General features: G+C 40.8%; 1 protein-coding gene across 5 annotated transcripts in view; it reads left to right on the forward strand.

Moving 5' to 3' along the window:
* The window catches only part of daam2 (dishevelled associated activator of morphogenesis 2), a 128,815-nt gene that overhangs the window by 69,976 nt on the left and 39,682 nt on the right, over positions 1-19,157 (forward strand). For all 5 annotated transcript variants that reach the window (XM_053632686.1, XM_053632687.1, XM_053632689.1 and 2 more), the window contains exons 4-5: positions 8,629-8,703; positions 13,754-13,848. In XM_053632686.1, coding sequence (XP_053488661.1) covers positions 8,629-8,703; positions 13,754-13,848 — 170 coding nt within the window. The remainder of the gene's footprint in view (positions 1-8,628; positions 8,704-13,753; positions 13,849-19,157) is intronic.

A 19,157-nucleotide genomic window follows, 5' to 3' on the forward strand; every position in this document is an offset into this window, starting at 1 on the left:
TAAAATTGGAAATATTGAAAGCAGGTACAAACAAAAATCATAACCCTTCGAGCAGGAATAAAAACACAATTCCACACACATCTAGTTGAAATCTAGTTGGAAGCAGCTTATAAAAGCTTACCTTTATAAAATTCATACACTAGACAGTAGAGTACACAGTGCATAGTGTAAGTGTATAGTACTTCATTTGGGAAACAACTTTAATATTTACTCTCCGAACATAATGAGTAAACACACCACGTGCTGCGCGCAGGCCACCTAATCGATCATGAGATTGATTGACAACGATTTTCATAATCGATTATTATTGATTTTATTGATTAGTTGTTGTAGCTCTAGAGTTATACAGTATATAAAGTAGGTATTTTCTTGCATTTGTACTTGTGCATGCATGACATGAAGCCTTTCTCCAGACAGTCAAGTCAAGTGGGTATTTATTGTCATTCCTCTATATAGCTTGTATACACTGGCACGAAATGCCCTTTCTCCAGGACCATGGTGCAACCCATGACAGTACACAAGACTACATAAAGTGCAAATACAAAACAGTGTGAGACAAGTCAAAGAGTACAGAGAACAGAACAATAGGACAAAAAATACACAGAACATGGCCTGTAAACTATTCGGTCGTGTGGCAGCAATAAACATATCTGTAGCAGCAATAAGTATATATTGCTGTCCATAAAGTGTCCATAAGTGTCTTATGAAAGTCGTTGACGGTAATCTTCGTGAGCTCTTGCACACTCTGACTGTAACATTACCACCATTGGAAGTGTGGTGAATGACCAGGAAACACAGGATCACTATTACGAAGAATGCGAAAGTGTTTGTGCAGTGAGCCCATATGAACTCGAGTGATTTGGACCGCCGTGGCTCAGATGGTAGAACGGGTTGTCCACTAATCCGAGGGTTGGTGGTTCGATTCCCGGCTCACATGACTCCACATGCCTTGGGCAAGAACCCCAAGTTGCTGCCAGTGGTAAAGCTAGCGGCTTGCATGGCCTTGCACCCCCATTGGTGTGTGTGAATGGGTGGTTAAGAACCAGTTTAAAGCTGAACTGAACTGCTAAGTTTAAAAAGCGCTATATAAGTGCATTTACCATTTCTATCTCAGGTTGAGGAACTGTCTGAGGAACTGTCTGAGCCAGAATTCATAGACCATGCTGACAGTGCTGGCATTTCTAGCTCTGGGCTTTCCCCTAATCTCCCCCCACAGTGTTTTCCATTGTTACCGGGGACATAGTGATAGGGTTCATATTTAATTCAAAAAAGAAAGAGAAAGGAAAGAAGGAGGAAAAACAAAACACTTTCATGTTTAGACAACGCCACTTTGGGTTTAACTCCAGATACGGATATGGATCTATTTGAAGCACTAAACAAATACAGATAAAGATACTGTTTTAGATAGTGCCGTACACTGCTAGTGTAAGTGTAGAAGAAAGGCCCCACAATGATTAAACAGCTCGCCCTATGGATCTCTGCAGCTTAAGCGCTTACATTTATGCTTACTTATACATTCTGGTTTACCAAAATCCAGGTTGTAAGCACACTAAATACCTGGTTGAAATCTGCCAAAGGAAATATTTGGATGTCTCCTGTCTCTTTGTATTCGTAACCTAAGTCATCACTCCAGTGGAATAACGAGGAACATGTTTTCGAACTTTCTTCAGTTCATATCATCAGCATTCTGTGTGAAAGCCTCAAGCCATCCCCCACGGCTGCAGTCTCACATAATAAGCTCTAATCGAAGGAAACGTCAATTTGTGCAGTAATTCAAATGTCCTGTGTATTTCTTTTCTCTGGCTTAGAGTTTATTTTCCTGTTTGAGGAAAAAGGGGCACAGTTGCACTTTTTTAGTGACTTGAGCTTTCTAAATAGTCACGTGGTGTAATGTTATTCACCATTATGTGGTCATCATTACAAGAGTAAAATATGTGAAATTGTGTTTTGCCTCTGTAAAGGAAATGATGACGAGTAAAATGAAGATAAATAAAACAATCTTATACGGTAAGTTAATTACTGCTTAGAGAGAGAAGCCTTTATTTGTCACATATACATTACAGCACAGTGATTCTTTTCTTCGGCGTATACTAGTTTGTTAGGAAGCTGGGGTCAAAGCGCAGGGTCAGCAACGATATGGCAATGATGCAGCACCCCTGGAACAGAGAGGGTTAAGGGCCTTGCTCAAGGGCCCAACAGTGACAGCTTGGCAGTGCTGGGGCCTGAACCCCAACATTCTGATCAGTAACCCAGAACCTGGCAGTGCTGGGGCCTGAACCCCGACCTTCCGATCAGTAACCCAGAACCTGGCAGTGCTGGGGCTTGAACCCCCGATCGTGCCATCAGCAACCCAGAACCTGGCAGTGCTGGGGCCTGAACCCCGACCTTCCAATCAGTAACCCAGAACCTGGCAGTGCTGGGGCCTGAACCCCGACCTTCCGATCAGTAACCCAGAACCTGGCAGTGCTGGGGCCTGAACCCCGACCTTCCGATCAGTAACCCAGAACCTGGCAGTGCTGGGGCCTGAACCCCGACCTTCCGATCAGTAACCCAGAACCTGGCAGTGCTGGGGCTTGAACTCCCGATCGTGCCATCAGCAACCCAGAACCTGGCAATGCTGGGGCCTGAACCCCCGACCTTCCGATCAGTAACCCAGAACCTGGCAGTGCTGGGGCCTGAACCCCCAACCTTCCGATCAGTAACCCAGAGCCTTAACCGTCAAGCCACCACTGCCCTTAGCTGGCAAGCTTTAATTTAGGGCTGCAACAACTCATCGATAATAATCGATAATTAAAATAATAACCCTCCCGACCTTCTGATCAGTAACCCAGAGCCTTAACCACTGTGCCACCACTGCCCCCAGCATTAATGACATTCAAGCAGCACAGTTTGACATATTTAATACCAGAATTTTTAACCATATTACTTATTCGATCAGGGATTATAACCCAGTAACTCTTGCTGCATTGCTTACCCGGAAAGCCTGTGTTCCAGGTTATATACTCAAGTCATTCAGAGATGACTTCTTAACAAACTCCGAAGTCGATTTTCCTGACTCGTAACTTGTCAGTCCATCCAATAAGTAGTGTTGCACTTGTATTTATTGTAAGAACCTGCTCTTTTTGTAAACTGAACTATTTAGTGTTTTGACAGCTGTGTCATCACATTCACATTTACACAGCTGCTCCTCTGAAGGAGTCTATGGGTTCAGCCAACATCTCCACAAACACTCCGCAGCCCAATCTCCGGCACGGCTACACCACCCGAAAACGAAACCACAGAAAGTAGAGAGGCGGTAAAATGCTTTAGCGAATGCACACGCACAGGGGTCACATCATAAGAGACTGGATTGAATTTCATTCCTTGAGGACGAACGAGCGAGATGCTTAAGTGAGCTCTGCCAGAACACACTGTTGTGATATAGTACACGAGGAGACGTGAAAGAGAGACGTGTCTCAGAATCGACAGCATACGTCAAGAGCACAGCATCGTGTGTGTGTTGAGTTAGGGTCATGACATTTAACAAGTGCATTTAACACAGTAGGCACAGGTTTCCAGTTCTTTCCCAATACTTTTCAGTTCAGAGCACTGCTGAACTAAATGGTTTCCAACAAGCTTTTTTCATTTCATCCTCCTCCTGCTTTTCCTTTTTCCTCCTTCTTTTCATCCTTCTCTTCCTCCTCCTCATCCATCTTCTCACCATTCTTCACTGCCTTGTTCTTCCCCTCCAACTTTTCATCCTTCTCTGCCTCCTCCTCATCCATCTTCTCACCATTCTTCACTGCCTTGTTCTTCCCCTCCAACTTTTCATCCTTCTCTGCCTCCTCCTCATCCATCTTCTCACCATTCTCCACTGCCTTGTTCTTCCCCTCCAACTTTTCATCCTTCTTTCTCCTCCTCCTCCATCTTCTCACCATTCTTCACTGCCTTGTTCTTCCCCTCCAACTTTTCATCCTTCTCTTCCTCCTCCTCCTCCATCTTCTCACCATTCTTCTCTGCCTCCTGCTCCTCTCCTCTAACTTTTCATCCCTCTCTTCCTCCTCCTTCTCCTCCATCTTCTCTCATCCATCACCTCCTCCAGCTTCTCCTCATGCTCCTCCTCTTATTCCATTTTATTTTTTCACCTTCTTCTCCTTCACTTATGCCTTCTCCTCCTCCTCCTCCTCCTGCATCTCCTCCTACTCATTCTTCACCTTCTTCTCCTTCACTTCTTCCTCCTCCATCTTCTCATCCGTCTTCTCCTTCTTCTTCTCATTCTTCACCTTCTTCGCCTTCACTTCCTCGCTATCCTGTCTTCTCATCATCCTTTTCCTGTTCCCCTCCTCATTCTTCTACATTTCCTTCTCCTTCTCCTTCCTCTTTTCATTCTCTTCCCTTCTCCTAAAATTAAAATAAAACTGTGCACTATTACTGTACTCATGAAATACTCATCATGTACTTGTTTTATATGCAAATATTTTATTACTCCTTCAAGAAAATTATCCTTTTTTTTCTTTTTTTTTACACCAGAAATTAAGAGATTTTATTTAGAAGTTAAGACGTTTCAGCCATTGATAGAAACTATTCTTATGCTTTGTAATACAGAAGACACAATGAAGTGTTATATATGTTGGGTTTCTTCTGTTCAGCCCTGAGCCACGGCAAGCCCATGCTGGCCGAGAGCTTGGGGTCATGTTTATTATTTCTTCCTCCACTCTGGGTGCTTTAATAGTATAAATATTGACACACAGGAGGAACAGCTCACTACCGTGTTAACCTTAAACCAAACAGGCACGTCTCCCTCATCTGTCCTCATCTGTAGCCAAGAGGAAACTCACCACCTTCTAATGGCCGCTTATGTATTAGGCTGCCAGGAGCAATGTTCTCTGTGTTCATGGCAGGCGAGAAGTACAAAACCGTCTTTAAGCTGATAATCTGTTTAGATGCAGTCTGGCTACATGAACAAACTATATGTCTGGGTACAAATCAGAGACCAAATGAAAACAAATTACAGAATGAGGTGCAGTCCTAGCTTGTGTTTTGTTTTGAGCTTTGGCGTACGTTTTGGATTTGACAGTGAATCCTGAATGGTATTTATGTGTTGCCTCCATCACTTACTCATCCATACTCCTCCATTCCAAAAATTCCACAGTCTCCATTATGTGAAACCTCATCGGGTGCAAGAGCAATTTAGTAAGATTAAACGACACGTAGGCCAATTGGCGTCCAAGTCTATTCATTAATCACACGGAGGACACACTGGTTCCGTTTTTTTTTTTTTTTTTTTTTTTTTTTTATATAAAGCTGCAACCACATTAAACATGGTTATTATCCAAACTTGACTGGAATTGACACAGTCCTCTGGTGCTAATGCTTCACATTAGGCTTTTAGATATCACTCACATCTACAGCAGTAAGATGTTTTTTTGGACGACAGAATGAAAATGTGCACAGATCAACGTGCACAGAAGCTAAAAACACAAGAACCCTGAACAGGAAGGTTTCATGATGAACTGCAGTAGGTTCTAATTGATTTTGCACCCAGCTTGACTGATGCGTAGCACAAGAGGTGATGGCCACATGTCCTGCTGTCCTGTTGACTTATTGCCATCTGATGTGCACAACATCGATCATTATGTGAGATGGAACACACTGTGATCAGATCAGTGAGCATCCCCCTGAGGGAATAATAATGAACTAACATTTTGTACCACAGCTGGCCTTGAATACAACCAATGAGTGTAAAAACCTAGTTAATGGAACAGATCTAAAAGGAGGAACATGGGGCACATGGTTTGGTCTGCTGACAAAAGCTCAAATTTTCTTGTCTAATGAAGAACCTCAGAGCCTGGTTTTTTATTTATTTATTTAGGTTCAAATGACTAATGTTTATGATCACAGTGGAAGAACGTCATCTGTACCCGAGTTACCGGAGTACTATAGTTTGATGGAAATGTTTGTGAATTCCGTTTTATTATTTGATCTGATAAACCGACTTCTAGACTAGCTACATGCCAGCTACACTAATTTCCCTGACTTGTCCTATGATCATTCAAGTGCCTAGGTCTTTTCCATCCATTTTCCATGCTGCTTATCCTACACATGGTCACAGGTGAGCCTGTCCCAGAGGACACTGGGCACAAGGCAGGATACACCCTGGACAGGGTGCTAACCCATCACAAGGCACAATCACATACATTTGGTAATGCCAATCAGCCTACAATGCATGTCTTTGGAGAGGGGGAGGAAACCGGAGAACCAGGAGAAAACCCCTAAAGCACAGGGAGAGCATGCAAACTCTGCGCACATAGGGCGGAGGCGGGGTTTTAACCCCCAACCCCGGAGGTTAAAGGCAAACATGCTAACCACTAAGCCACCATGACGCCTGCCTAAGTTTTCTATCTAAGTCTGGTCTGATCTTGTGCCAGATGTCACACTATTGTCAGCAAATATATTATTTCAGTGTCTTGTAGGATGAATTTCTGGACTCGTATATCACGTTATCACATGCATGTCATACGCGAGGCTTAAATTGGGAGCTACAGCACCCTTGGTTTATGTAACCTGCAAGACGAGCTGAGCTTCAGCACTACAATTGAATGGAAATGTAAAGAATTTTTAATACATGTGCTAGGAGTTGTATTCAGCATGATTAAATTGTGCTGACAGACAACCCAAGGTCATGTACAAACTCCTCTTTTCTAACATTCCATTTTCCTTCAAGTCTCTGACTTTTTCTTTTGTCGCAGCTGACTCTTAACAGTCGTGCAAGTACACCTTCAGTCCTTCCTACCGATTCCTAGTATACCTGAACACATTCATTCGTTCAATCACTCTTCAGTAACCACTTCTCCCCGGGTGATTCCTAGAATTTCCTCCTAAATTACTTGAGTAAATGATGCCTCAACCGAGCCTACATAGCTGCTTGCGTTGCCAGATGGAACTGTCAATACTGAGCTGGACATCTTCATTCAGTAGGTCTATATTAAGTGAATAGATGTTTATTAAATTTGTTGGACAATTTGTGTACTTTGTAGTTAAGCTCTTCGGAGAGAAAGAGAAAGAAACAGAAAGCGGTAGAAATTTTATTAGTAGGTCCTAATAAAGTAGAGCCTTGATGCTCACCTACAAGACCTTGTCTGGATCAGCACCCTCCTACCTCAACTCTCTCCTGAAGGCTTACGTTCCCTCACGCAATCTGTGATAGATTAGCGACCAATGCTTAGTAGTGCCTACTCAGCGTGGCTCAAGGTCCCTCTCAAGAACATTCAAACTAACTGTTTCTCAGTGGTGGAATGAACTTCCAACCTCAATCCGGACCGCAGAATCTCTCACCATCTTCAAAAAACAGCTAAAGACCCACCTCTTCCGTGAAAACCTAACCAACCCATTCAAAAAAATAAAATAAAAAATAAAAAATAAAAATTGTTGCACTTACACCTCTACTCTGTACACTTTGCTTCTTCTGGAACTCAATTAATGGATCTTGTATGGTAGCACTACTTGTATTGATCTCTGCTTGATATATCGCTTTGCTTGTATTTCCTCATTTGTGAGTCGCTTTAAATAAAAGCGTCTGCTAAATGAATAAATGTAAATGCCCTTATAGGTGCTCCCGAGTCCTATCGCTAGCGTCCTAGCGATCGCAAGTTTAAATCCCAACAATATTGTAGCCATCTGGGTCTAATAAAGCGAACTTGTGACATCCTCTCCCTCCCCTGTCAATCACAGTGTCACTAGCCAATCATAGGTGTCTGTGAGCTCATGTATGTAGAAGAGGGTGGATAGCACTTTCCTCTGGGTGTGTTACTTCGCCCTGTGATGTTTGAAATAGGGATGGGCGATATCTTATCATTTGTGATATACCGGTAGAAAAGTCTTTTCCAGGAAAGCTAATTGAATTTACTTGCATACATCAGTTCCACGCGATTGAATCGAGTTACTTTAACATTAATGTACCGTTAATGTAATTTGTTTTCGTACGTTCAACGTGATTCGATTGTGTATTTTTCCAAGCACTGAATAAAATCTAACTCTGTGCTCTCACCCAAACTGATGATCAAACCCAGGTCCCTGGCATTCTGCAACTGCTGTGCAATTCAACCACACACATTAATTGTTTTAATTAATTTGATACTATAGTTATAGCTCCTGTCTTTGCCAACATTGCTGTGAGATTTCATAGTGTAATTAGTTTGTTAATACTACGTGAATTGGTCACCCTCACGATATATCATTCAGTTTAGTGATTCGCAACTTAAAATGAAATTAAGTTTACTAAAAGCAATGAAATGCGTTGATATTATAAGTACTTTTTTGTTCAAACTATACATAATGTATTCTCTTAAATCTGACCAACATGTTCACTTTTTTCAGCGTACATTCTCTCAAATAAAAATGAACTCTTATTCAGCATGTGTGTTTCTCCTCATATAACGAGTCATTGTATAGTGTCTTGCCTGCTGAGTTTTTCCTCACCGCTCTACTCGCGTATTTGCGTTTTCATTTGTTTATTGAAAGATCTGAAGCACACTGGATGTTCGTGTGGTTTTCTGAGGTTGCTTTAATCCTGTTCCAGTTTTGTAACTGTGAAATCAATGTATATGATGTTGCACTCAAGAGGTTTTTTTTTTTTTCGTGTTCATTTAGGAGCAAGAGGATCCCAACAAGCTCGCTACCAGCTGGCCCGACTACTACATCGACCGCATCAACTCCATGGCTGCTGTAAGTGCCACAATCCTTTTTCTGTGTCTATTTCTGCCTCTCTGTCCTGACTCACTGACTTTAAAAACATTGTTTAGTGACTTCATAGTTTAGACCTCAAGCAGGTTCTTGTCTCTTCAGTGTTGAGTTTGCCTTTAAGAATTACGCACTTTTGAATGTTCTAGAAATAGTCAAGCTAATCATACAAACACCAAATCTTCCATGTTCACGCTCCAGTTCATGAATTATGATTATTTATCTTTTAAGTGATACTGAGGCTGCCATTAGCGTATCAGGACTCTAATTGTTTTCATTACACATTACTAGAAATTAGAGTTGAATGAGTGACTTGAGTCAGTTTGAGTCATGTCTCTGCCCTCCCTCCAGAGACACTCAGTGTGACTAACAGACAGCTCACCAGGAGGATATATACTGTAATAAGAATGGATTTGGATTAGTCTTGCTATAGGGAATGATTGATTTGGTGCTGTTCTTGACTCAGCATTGGATTTGGACTTGCTGTCAGAATATTTCCACATTAGCATATCTCCTAGTAAACCTCAGACCAGTGAAATCTCACTCAGGCATGCTGTTTAAGGGTGGATCATAAAGCATCGCTATTATATTTTACAGCATTTATTTATTTGTTTATTTATTTATTTCTAAATGTCATTTGCAGACCTGATGCTCCTAGCGACGCACTGTTTAGAGGTCTGTAAATTTTTGCAGATGTTTGTGTTTATTGGCTCGGTCTGGGAAAACAGTCTCCTCACAAACTTCCTGCTAGGTTTTAGATTCAAGACTACATATAGTATCTCACCAGGTGCGTTATCATGTTTCTTTTAATCATTCCCACACATGTTGCTTATCTCTTTCCGTGTGTTTTAGTGCTCACAGTGGTTATTGACATTTCTGATTATAGAGCTATTGCTGAGCTTCCATTTCTGTTCAAACGCAGTTAATAAAATTAATGAGTGTAGCTTTTTCATGCATTTCCAGTATGGTGTAGGTTTGATTTACAGCTTATCTTGTTGATAGAGCCCATTCCATCCATCCATCCATCCAGGAAGTATCTACCTACCTACCTACCGGTCACGGTGGGTCTTCCCATGAACACTGGGAATGAGGCAGGAATAAACCTTGGACAGGACACCAGTACATCACATCCCCCCCGTCCTAAAAAAATACATCTTTATTTAGTATTTCATTGTATATAAGCAAAATCTATTTATATTATAACTGATTAAATGCACAAAAACTAATACAGAATATTTTATGATTGAAACCGCCAATAAACATACAGTTGTTTGCAAATGTTTGGGCACCCCTAGCCAAATTCTATATATTTTTTATAGCCTTCACCTGCTTTGTAGGCATTAATACATAAGCTTCATTATCAGATCCTCATTCAGCTGCTTGGAGGAGCCCATGGGTGTTGAGTGTTAGCACAAGGCTTGAACAGTCAGTATTTTTATTACCCTTTAGATTTTTTATTCCTAATGCCAATTCTTGACTGGTCTGTTGATCCTAATGAGTCAATTAAAGGCCTAATGAGTTAATAATGTTCTGAAAGTTTACAATTAGGTGTCTAAACATTGCACATGCCACAATTATTCCCCCTCCCTATTGTTTATGTTCATCAAATATAATGTAACTGTGCATTAATATAAGTAGAACAATAGTGGTTAGCACGTTTGACTCGCACCTCCAGAGTTGGGGGTTTAAATCCTGCCTCTGCCCTGTGTGCGCCAAGTTTGCATGTTCTACCTGTGTTAGAGGGTTACCTCCGGGTACTCCGGTTTCCTCCCCCAGTCTAAAGACATGCGTTGTAGGCTGATTGGCATCTCTAAATTGGCCATAGTGTGTGAATGGGTGTGTGAGTTGTGCACCCCACCTTGTGCTCCAAGTCCCCTAGGATCGGCTCCAGGCTCTCCGCGACCCTGTGTAGGATAAATGGTACAGAAAATGGGTTGATGGATGGATATGTAATTTGGTCAGGGATTCCCAAACTTTTGCATACAGCTGCATAAGTAATGCCCCTTTCGCACAAGGTGACCCTCAAGTGCCAGTCTTTCGTCCCCTTCTTTTTACTCTATATCTGCTTCCTGTTGGTCAGGTCATTCAGAAAATCAGTTTTATCTTAATTATTTTCAGATTTAGCTCAGAACCTCAGCACATTCATTCTCATCTTATTAACTGCATATATCCATGATATAAAATTATGGATGTACTCCAGCTTTCTTAAGTTTGAAATGTTGTTCGTTGGTCCCTAAAACTTCTAAATATTCAGTTGGCATCAGTGTCAAACTTTCTACAAATATCCCCAATCTTGAGGTTTTTTTTTTAAAAACATTTTTTTTTAAATGCTCTCTTTTGAAAGCTCTGTCAGATCCAGTACACAGTGTGCATTTTATCAGCTATGACTTCAATCCTAACGTGGTTTGAAAGATGCTGAAACACTGGTTCATGATTTCAGAACCTCACACTTGGGATACTGCAATTACCTTTTTTATTTCCATGTTGGTTACACCCATGACTGTAATTCACATGCACTTTCTCAGTCATTCCTGATGACTTGTTATGGAGGTATCTGTGGCATGGGCTGAAAAATGTCCGCTCTAATGCACAACCAAAATGCCATTTTACTCTACGTAGTCACGTCACAACTGTCCCTGATAGGCTGGATGAATCTACGGTCTGGGCTAGAACGAAATCAGCCCCAGCGTCGCTTCTTCCTACCACTCTTTGTGCTTTTCTTAAAACCTTTGCTGGTGCTGTTGCGTTTCATTCCACAGAAAACCAAAAGAATCCGATTTAAGATATTTGTTAACAGCAAATAATCTGATGCGGATGCCAAAAATGTACATCTTTTCATGTGAGGTACAAAATGATTTACCGGTGTGAGCGTTGTCTTCAGAGTGCTGAGAAACACTCTTTTTATTACCTGTTCTATAATGGCATTTGAAGGCCACGCATTGCAAGGATTGTACGGCGAGGTTGTGCTATGACTTCATGGCTTGGAAAGGATGTGTGCGGTGTGCTCATGGGATCGCTCTGGCTTGCTGAATTATTGAATACGCTCATTTTCCCAGTGTCTACTTGGCCCTGCGACGTTACACGTTGGCTCCCAGCACCCATGCAGAACACACTGTCAAAACTGATGTGGTCACGCTCTAAATGGGAACCCTACGGATCCTTTCCATTCACATTAATCTTATAGGTATCATTTTCATATTGGCACTGCCACATCATCAACGAATTTGGAGTGCAGCAGCTAAGGCCTAGACTCAATACTATTAAAGTAAGTTTAGAATGAAACCGTTGCTTTGGACTTCAGTCACAGAATGCCTGTGCTCCATCATTCGTACTAGATTCATGCGTTCGTGCAGTTTATGAAGCGCAAGTACTCGAGTCAAGTAGCATCGAGTCAAGCCGCGGCTTGTTAATACTCTTGTTTGTTCATGCATGTAAGCACATTCCGGCTGTTTAATAAAACTCAACTGTAAATGTTTATGCGACACCTGCCAACTTTAGCCCTGTGTTTGCTCAAGTTGGATTTCAAGATTAGTTTATTCATTCACATTTTTCCTATTTTCATGAAGAGCGGGCCGGTCATAGACCATCACACTTTCTCTGAGAAGCTGCGTAGATAAGGGCCCTGACCTCGGACACGCTTAATTTGGGTCATCAATCAGAAAGTGCACATTTAGCCTGCAGGACAGACCTCGACTTTAGCCAATAATCCGTCCTCTGGTCTTCCACATCCTACTGCCTGCCATTTAGGACATACATATCCATTTAGGGAGCTGAGCCTGGGGCTTTTCAGCCGTGCCAGTGATCCACGAGCCATCTGGACAGGGACAGTCCAGATCCGTCCAATGGATGTTATGGCAGAAACATCTGCGCAGCCCCACGGCGGGACAAGAGCCTGGATCTGGTTGAACATGAATAAGAGGACCCTGGTGCCATATCAGCTATTTTTTTCCCCCCCATAAACATGATCTATATCTCTGTGTAAAAGCAGTGCCAGCCTACCAAGCATGACTCTCAACACATCCTTTGACCAAGTCAGCCAACATAAGTCTTTACTTTTGGTATCTTGGCAGAGATTGAGTGTTATTTTTATTTTTTTAAGCGTAATGCAGGCAAGTTATTAAGACAGCCTTTGTGAATAGGATTTAGTGTGTAGTTATAACACACATTTGTGAATCATTTCTGCTTGGCATGAGTCCACAGAAGTAAGAGGAAGGCAGTACAGAAGCTGAACAGAAGGCCAAATCTAATATGCACAACTGCACTTGGATGCTACGCATAGTGGACTTGAAGTTCAACTGCAAGCTTGCTTTCATGATCAGGCCCCGTGACTGCCTTGTCTAATTCAGGCCTCGTGATTAATTGTCGTTATACAACCTGAGACGCAGCAGAGGTTTAATTGCATTGTTTTACAAAACAAAACGAAAAGAACTCTCTTTATTTTGAAGCTCGACGTGTTTTTGATTATATTTAGTGCCAAAACTTTATGCATACACTTCTGTAATAATGAATGAGTTGCTTAATTTGATGCTTCTATAAAATATCATTAGAAATTCTATGATGTATATGAGTATACAAATTGTAAATACTCCAATCGTGCATGTTGTGCTCTTTCCTTTGGTGAACACCTCTCATTTACATATTGTAACATGGTAGGCTCCTGTATTTATGATGCAATAACACTTTCCTGTTACATTTTCAATCATAACTCAGATTTTCCAGATGTTCTGAATCTGATCGTGTTTGTGCTTGCACGGAATTCATCACAAAAACTTTATGTAAAGTTTAGGGCGACTTTATATGCAAATGTGATCAGCTTGTCTTAGAGTACACTTTAACTTTATAACTTTATTATTTGGTTTGTACTGCACCCAAAGCAAAACAAAAAGTTGTGTGTGTGTGTATATATATATATATATATATATATATATATATATATATATATATATATATATATATATATATATATATATATATTCCTGTTGCATGGTCTTAAAATAGAAATGATTAATAGTAGGTTTGGTCGTATATATTCCAGATGCAGACCCTTTTTGCGTTTGACGAGGAGGAGATGGAGATGAGGAATAAAGTGGTTGAAGATCTGAAAACAGCACTTCGTACTCAGCCCATGAGGTAAGGACCATCTTTTAAAAGAAAGACTCCACCCTGGAACTTGGGGCACCTGGCGAAGGACAACCCATCACAGGGCACAATTGCACACACTTTCACACACTACGAACAATTTGGAAACGCCAATCGGCCTACAATGGAGGAGGGAACCAGAGTACCAGGGGGAAACCCTAGAAGTACAGGGAGAACATGCAAAGTCCACGCACTTAGAGCAGAGGTGGGATTCAAACCCCAACCCTGGAGGTGCGAGGCAAACATACTAACCCCTAAGCCGCCCTTCCCTCTTTAACATCACAAATTGATTCAAAATATTGATCTACAACTCATTCTGGTGGATTTTTACCTTTTAATAGGATAACCCTCACATATACGCTGAAGCACATACAGCATACACAGTTGCTGATCGTGCAGGAATGCTGGGAATGCATGTGCGTAATCAGAAAAACGTTCCTAGTTTAAGTTGAGGGAGAATAGGCTCAAAATTTCGCTGATCGTCTCATCTAAAAGCTGTCTGAAATTTAGGATCCAAGAAAATACTGTGCACTCTTTCCTAAAATCGGCAAGAATCCTACAATGAGCTGCAAAGTCTTAAGAGGAAAACGGAGTCCGTTTCATCAGAAGTCCTGCTTTGCTTCAGATGTTCAAACCGCTTCCGTATCTCTTTTTCATCAGAAGTCGGTAAGCTTTGGACGCCACTTTATGGCGAGTTCTCTCGAGTCACTGCATCCCTCTTACCATATACTGTGTGAGACCATCTGGCTCGTGTCTAGGGTTTTGTGGTCTGTCTTTCTGTCATGCACTGGAAGGAGGTAACTTGTTTTTTTTATCTGAGCACCAGTGGCTGGGTTTGTAGCGCCGGAATATTAGAGTGAATAAAAACAACCTATTATCCAAGCGCTGCCTGCAGAGGCAGGAAGTGTGTGAGTTCACGAACTGTTTCAAGAAAGGCTTGACTGGAATAGCCTGCGATTTGAAGGCAATCCAAATGTTATTGGCTTTTAATGTGCACTATTCCTGAATGGTTTATGTTCCTTGAGAACAGATGGATGAATCTTGAATGTTGTCCACGCCTTGTGTGTTTTTCTTTATTAATACCAGGATGAAATTGTTCAGTAATGGGGAAACTTTGATCGTATTTTGTGTGCTCGTATGAGAAGTAAATGGTTTAATACCCGGTTTAGCAAAGGGCTGAGTGAATCTGAATGTTTTTGGCTGATTTATCCAAGCAAGTGTTTATTTGATCCGTCTTTTGAATTATACGTGCTTTAGAAGATTGCCAATTTTCTGTAAATCCTAACATTGGCCAAATTAGACGATATAACCTGCGCATAAGTCTCAAACTGCCGACTTACTGTAACTCGAAGCTGAAAACCATCAGCATAATATGTCAGGAGGTCAGGTCCTTCATTCATGAATAATAGATGATCATAGGCTCATAAATGTATTATAACACCGAGTATGTGCGATTGTTTGCAGCTTGTTTTTAGCTTTGGCTCGACGTTGTGAGAATTTCCGACTTAAGCGTTCTAGCAGAACCCGAGTCACTGTCCTCGGTAAAACAAAGCTGACAGTTAGGAGTCAGACTCCATGCTCAATTCAAAAGATTTGTTAGTCAGCATAGACAGTCTGCCGCCAATCGTTCATAACACTGGCTGCATTGATCACACACAAACAAGGCATTCGTACTGGTGTTTTGGCGTCGATGTTGTACTAGATCATCCCTGTGTGTGCCATGAACACAAGTGCTTGCAGATGTTCCCTTCCATAACGCCGAGTGTAAATCCGTGTCATTCTAGGAACAGAGGATATACTAGGAGGCTACACGGAGAAAGGAAGGGAGGGGAGGAGGGGGGGGTCACACGGACGTAACACAGAGAAGATAAAGGATTTGTTAACGTGCTGACGTTTCACACTTTTAACATCAGCGTCTGAAGTTTTTATTGACTTTATGGGGTTTTTCATGATAGGAAGTCAGTGTGTAAACTACGATTAGCATACAGTCATAGTTTTTCCAAATTAAATTTCACAACTGGAGATACAAAACGTGAAAGATGAAAAGAAAAAAAAAAAACAAGCAAACATTTGATCATCTTTGAAACAGTGCCTGTTAATGAAGTTGATATATCATTTATTCAACAGAAATGTCAATAGATGTGACATTCTTCTATGGAAAAAGTAAATACACCCTTGACATCAGAAGCTAGTATTGCCCGCTTTATCAGAAATAACTTCTTGTAGGCGTTTTGAATAATTGTCCACCAGTCTCTGACATCGGCTTGGTGGAATTTTTGACTGCTCTTTAATGCGATATTCTTTCAGTTGCAAGATTTTTGAGGGTTTTCTTGCATGTACTGCCCATTTCAAATCCCTCCACAACCCCAAAATTTCAATGGGGTTCAAATCCGGGCTTTGACTAGGCCATTCCATAATTTCTTCTTTTTGAGCCATTCCTTGGTGGATTTGCTAGTGTGTTTAGGATCATTATCCTGTTGAAAGGTCCAGTTTCAGTTCAACTTCAACTTTTGGATAGATGGCCTCACATTATCTTCAAGCACTCTTTGATATGATGCAGAATTCATAGTTGAATCAATGAATGCAAGCTGTCCAGTCCCTGAGACAGTGAAGCAACCCCAAACTATAACATTTCCACCACCGTGCTTCACAGTTGGTATGAAGTACTTCTGAAAAGCTGTCTTTGGTCAGCGCCAAACATGTCTGCCATTACTGTGGCCCAACAACTCTACCTTTGATTCGTCTGTCCAGAGCACGTTATTCCACAACCTTTTTTCGGAAGGCCTTATAGAACTCTTTAGATCTTGGCATGATGACACCACACACCTCAATAACAAAGGGAACACCAGACACCAGATATGAGAGGGGTATAAATAAGAGATTCCACCTGCACTCCCTAAGCAGGTTCTAATCACTGGCACCCAATCTTGAACACCTGATTCTAATGTTATGGATTTGAAGCTGTGATAAATGTAGGGGTGTACTTGCTTTTTCCATGTAACTGATCTGGGTATTTTTTTTTGGTAATTTAAATTGTGAAAATTACTACAAAATGTCAATTTTATGTGTCATTTGATTAGGGCTGCACGATTATGGCCACAATGATAATCCCGATTATTTTGATCAATATTTAGATCTCGATTATTTATCATGATTATTAATTGATTTTAGTGACAACATATTTTTATTGCTCTTTCACATTTATTAGGTTTTCTCATGCCACAATATAGCACAAATAGGCATGAGAAAACTTGAGCTGGTCAATTATGACAAAATTTAAAGCTACACTATTAGACATTTTCCGCTGTCACGGTTCTGGGCTGGTCAGTTCATTTACCCATCAGATGGGAAGCGTTTTAGTTTAATGGTGCTCATTACTGATGCTCCGATCAGGATTTTTTACAGCTGATACCGATCCAGATACCAATCTTTTTATCTATCATAAACAGCTAAATGTAAGCGCTCTGCTCATGGTCACTGTTAATTGAGTTAAAATAATAGCAATGAGATACTTGATTGATAAATTGATCATTGAGTTGAAATTGAGTTAATTGATAAATAAACAAGCATAAAATATTTATTTTTAAATATCCTAAAAACAATAGAGAGTCCTAATTAAAAGTAGACTAACACAAAAATGATCCATATTAGGAAAAAGGCTAATAGCTTTCTAAGGAAATAGCTTACTAAGCTTAATGTCAAATTGATATTAAATGCAACCCGTGGTAATTAAACATTATTTCATTTCTCATTTTATTTTATTTAATGAAGTTATTATAATATCTATTTTTTATATTAAATGATTTATTTATAACTAAGCACATTTTCTGTCTTTACATTTTAGTTTAGTAGTTTTATTTTTGTTTATCAGTTTTAGATTGGTTCCCCCAGTACAGTGTCCATGTCTGCTGATAATATTGTGTTTTGGGGGGGATTAAATCAAAACATGGAAACTGGAGTTGACTTTTCTAGTGATATCTGGCAACTGAGAGTTTAAATGGAGTGAATTAGAGTTAGTGAAGGAGAGCGGCAGTGTACTGTATGTTTACAGACCGAACAGTTGCTACTCTTGATTATGATTGGTGAGGATTTTTTTAATAAAGAGGTTTGAATTAAATCCCACCTCGTAGCGTTAGCATTATTATTTATTTACTCCACCCGACACCGCTGTGTCTACACGAGCAGGTGAAAGTTCAGGTCATTTTGCGGGATCAATAAAAGATGGCGGTTTGTGAAATCGGGAAGTTGAAGCAGATGATGTTCAGTGTTACTTGTGATCATAATGGCTTCTCTGCAGTATTTCCACACTTGTTCGGTTGACTGAGGTGATAAAAAGCAGTGTGAAAGTAACTGTTGCGCGGTGTAGATGCATTTTGGAGTTGTAGTTTTTATCCCGATTGTATTATACAAGTCCGAACAGGTCACTCGCACCGGTACGAATAAATATTTATTCACAGTCGCACAAAATACTTTTCAGTCACAAATGTGAGTGAAATGGTCACGCTGCCCTGAGTTTATCTGCAAAGCTTTTTCCTGTTCGGCGCGATGACGTTTAATGTCCCCGGCAACCTCTGTAGTGCCTTTTAGCATCATGTTAATGTCATGATTTCTCCTCACGCAAGTGCTGGAGCTCGAAGCGAAGCTGGCAGCTCGAGGGCTATAATGCTAACTCCGTTTCGGGTTTTGGCATTACAAAATGATGTCATCCCTGCGCCGCTCTATGGTGATTGGCTGTAAGTTTAGGAAGCGCTTGATTTGATCTGCAGCGGAGTTTTCTATTAGCAGAGGACAAACTTTAAACGTTAATATCGCAGTCGATCATGTTCATTTAATCGTGGGCGGTCATAATCGTAATCGCGATCGATATTCGATTAATTGCGCAGCCCTACATTTGATAGTGTATCAACTTTATTAATAGGCACTGTTTCAAAGAGGATCGATTGTTTGCTTGTCCAAATATGTAAAAAACAAAACAAAACAAAAAAACCCTATACTTTCCATGGGGTGTACTTATTTTTTCACATGATTCTATATGGGGCACCTCATATAAGGAAGACAATATAGAACTGTACAATCACCGCAGTGTTTAGCTGCTGTTTAATGTAGTTTAATGTAGCTAAATGAAAGCAGTCCTTCAGAAAAAAAAAATGTAGTGAGCTACGCTACAAGCTACATTGCAAAAGTAGCTTATGAACTGCACAAATTAAGAAAACATTGTTCCTATAAGCACTGACTCCATCGGAAATGGCTTCATTAGCCATTGCCCATCATTGCCCTGTGATGAGATGGATATATTTAAT

The sequence above is a fragment of the Ictalurus furcatus genome, chromosome 9 (genome assembly GCF_023375685.1).
Source record: "Ictalurus furcatus strain D&B chromosome 9, Billie_1.0, whole genome shotgun sequence".
Classification (NCBI taxonomy): domain Eukaryota; kingdom Metazoa; phylum Chordata; class Actinopteri; order Siluriformes; family Ictaluridae; genus Ictalurus; species Ictalurus furcatus.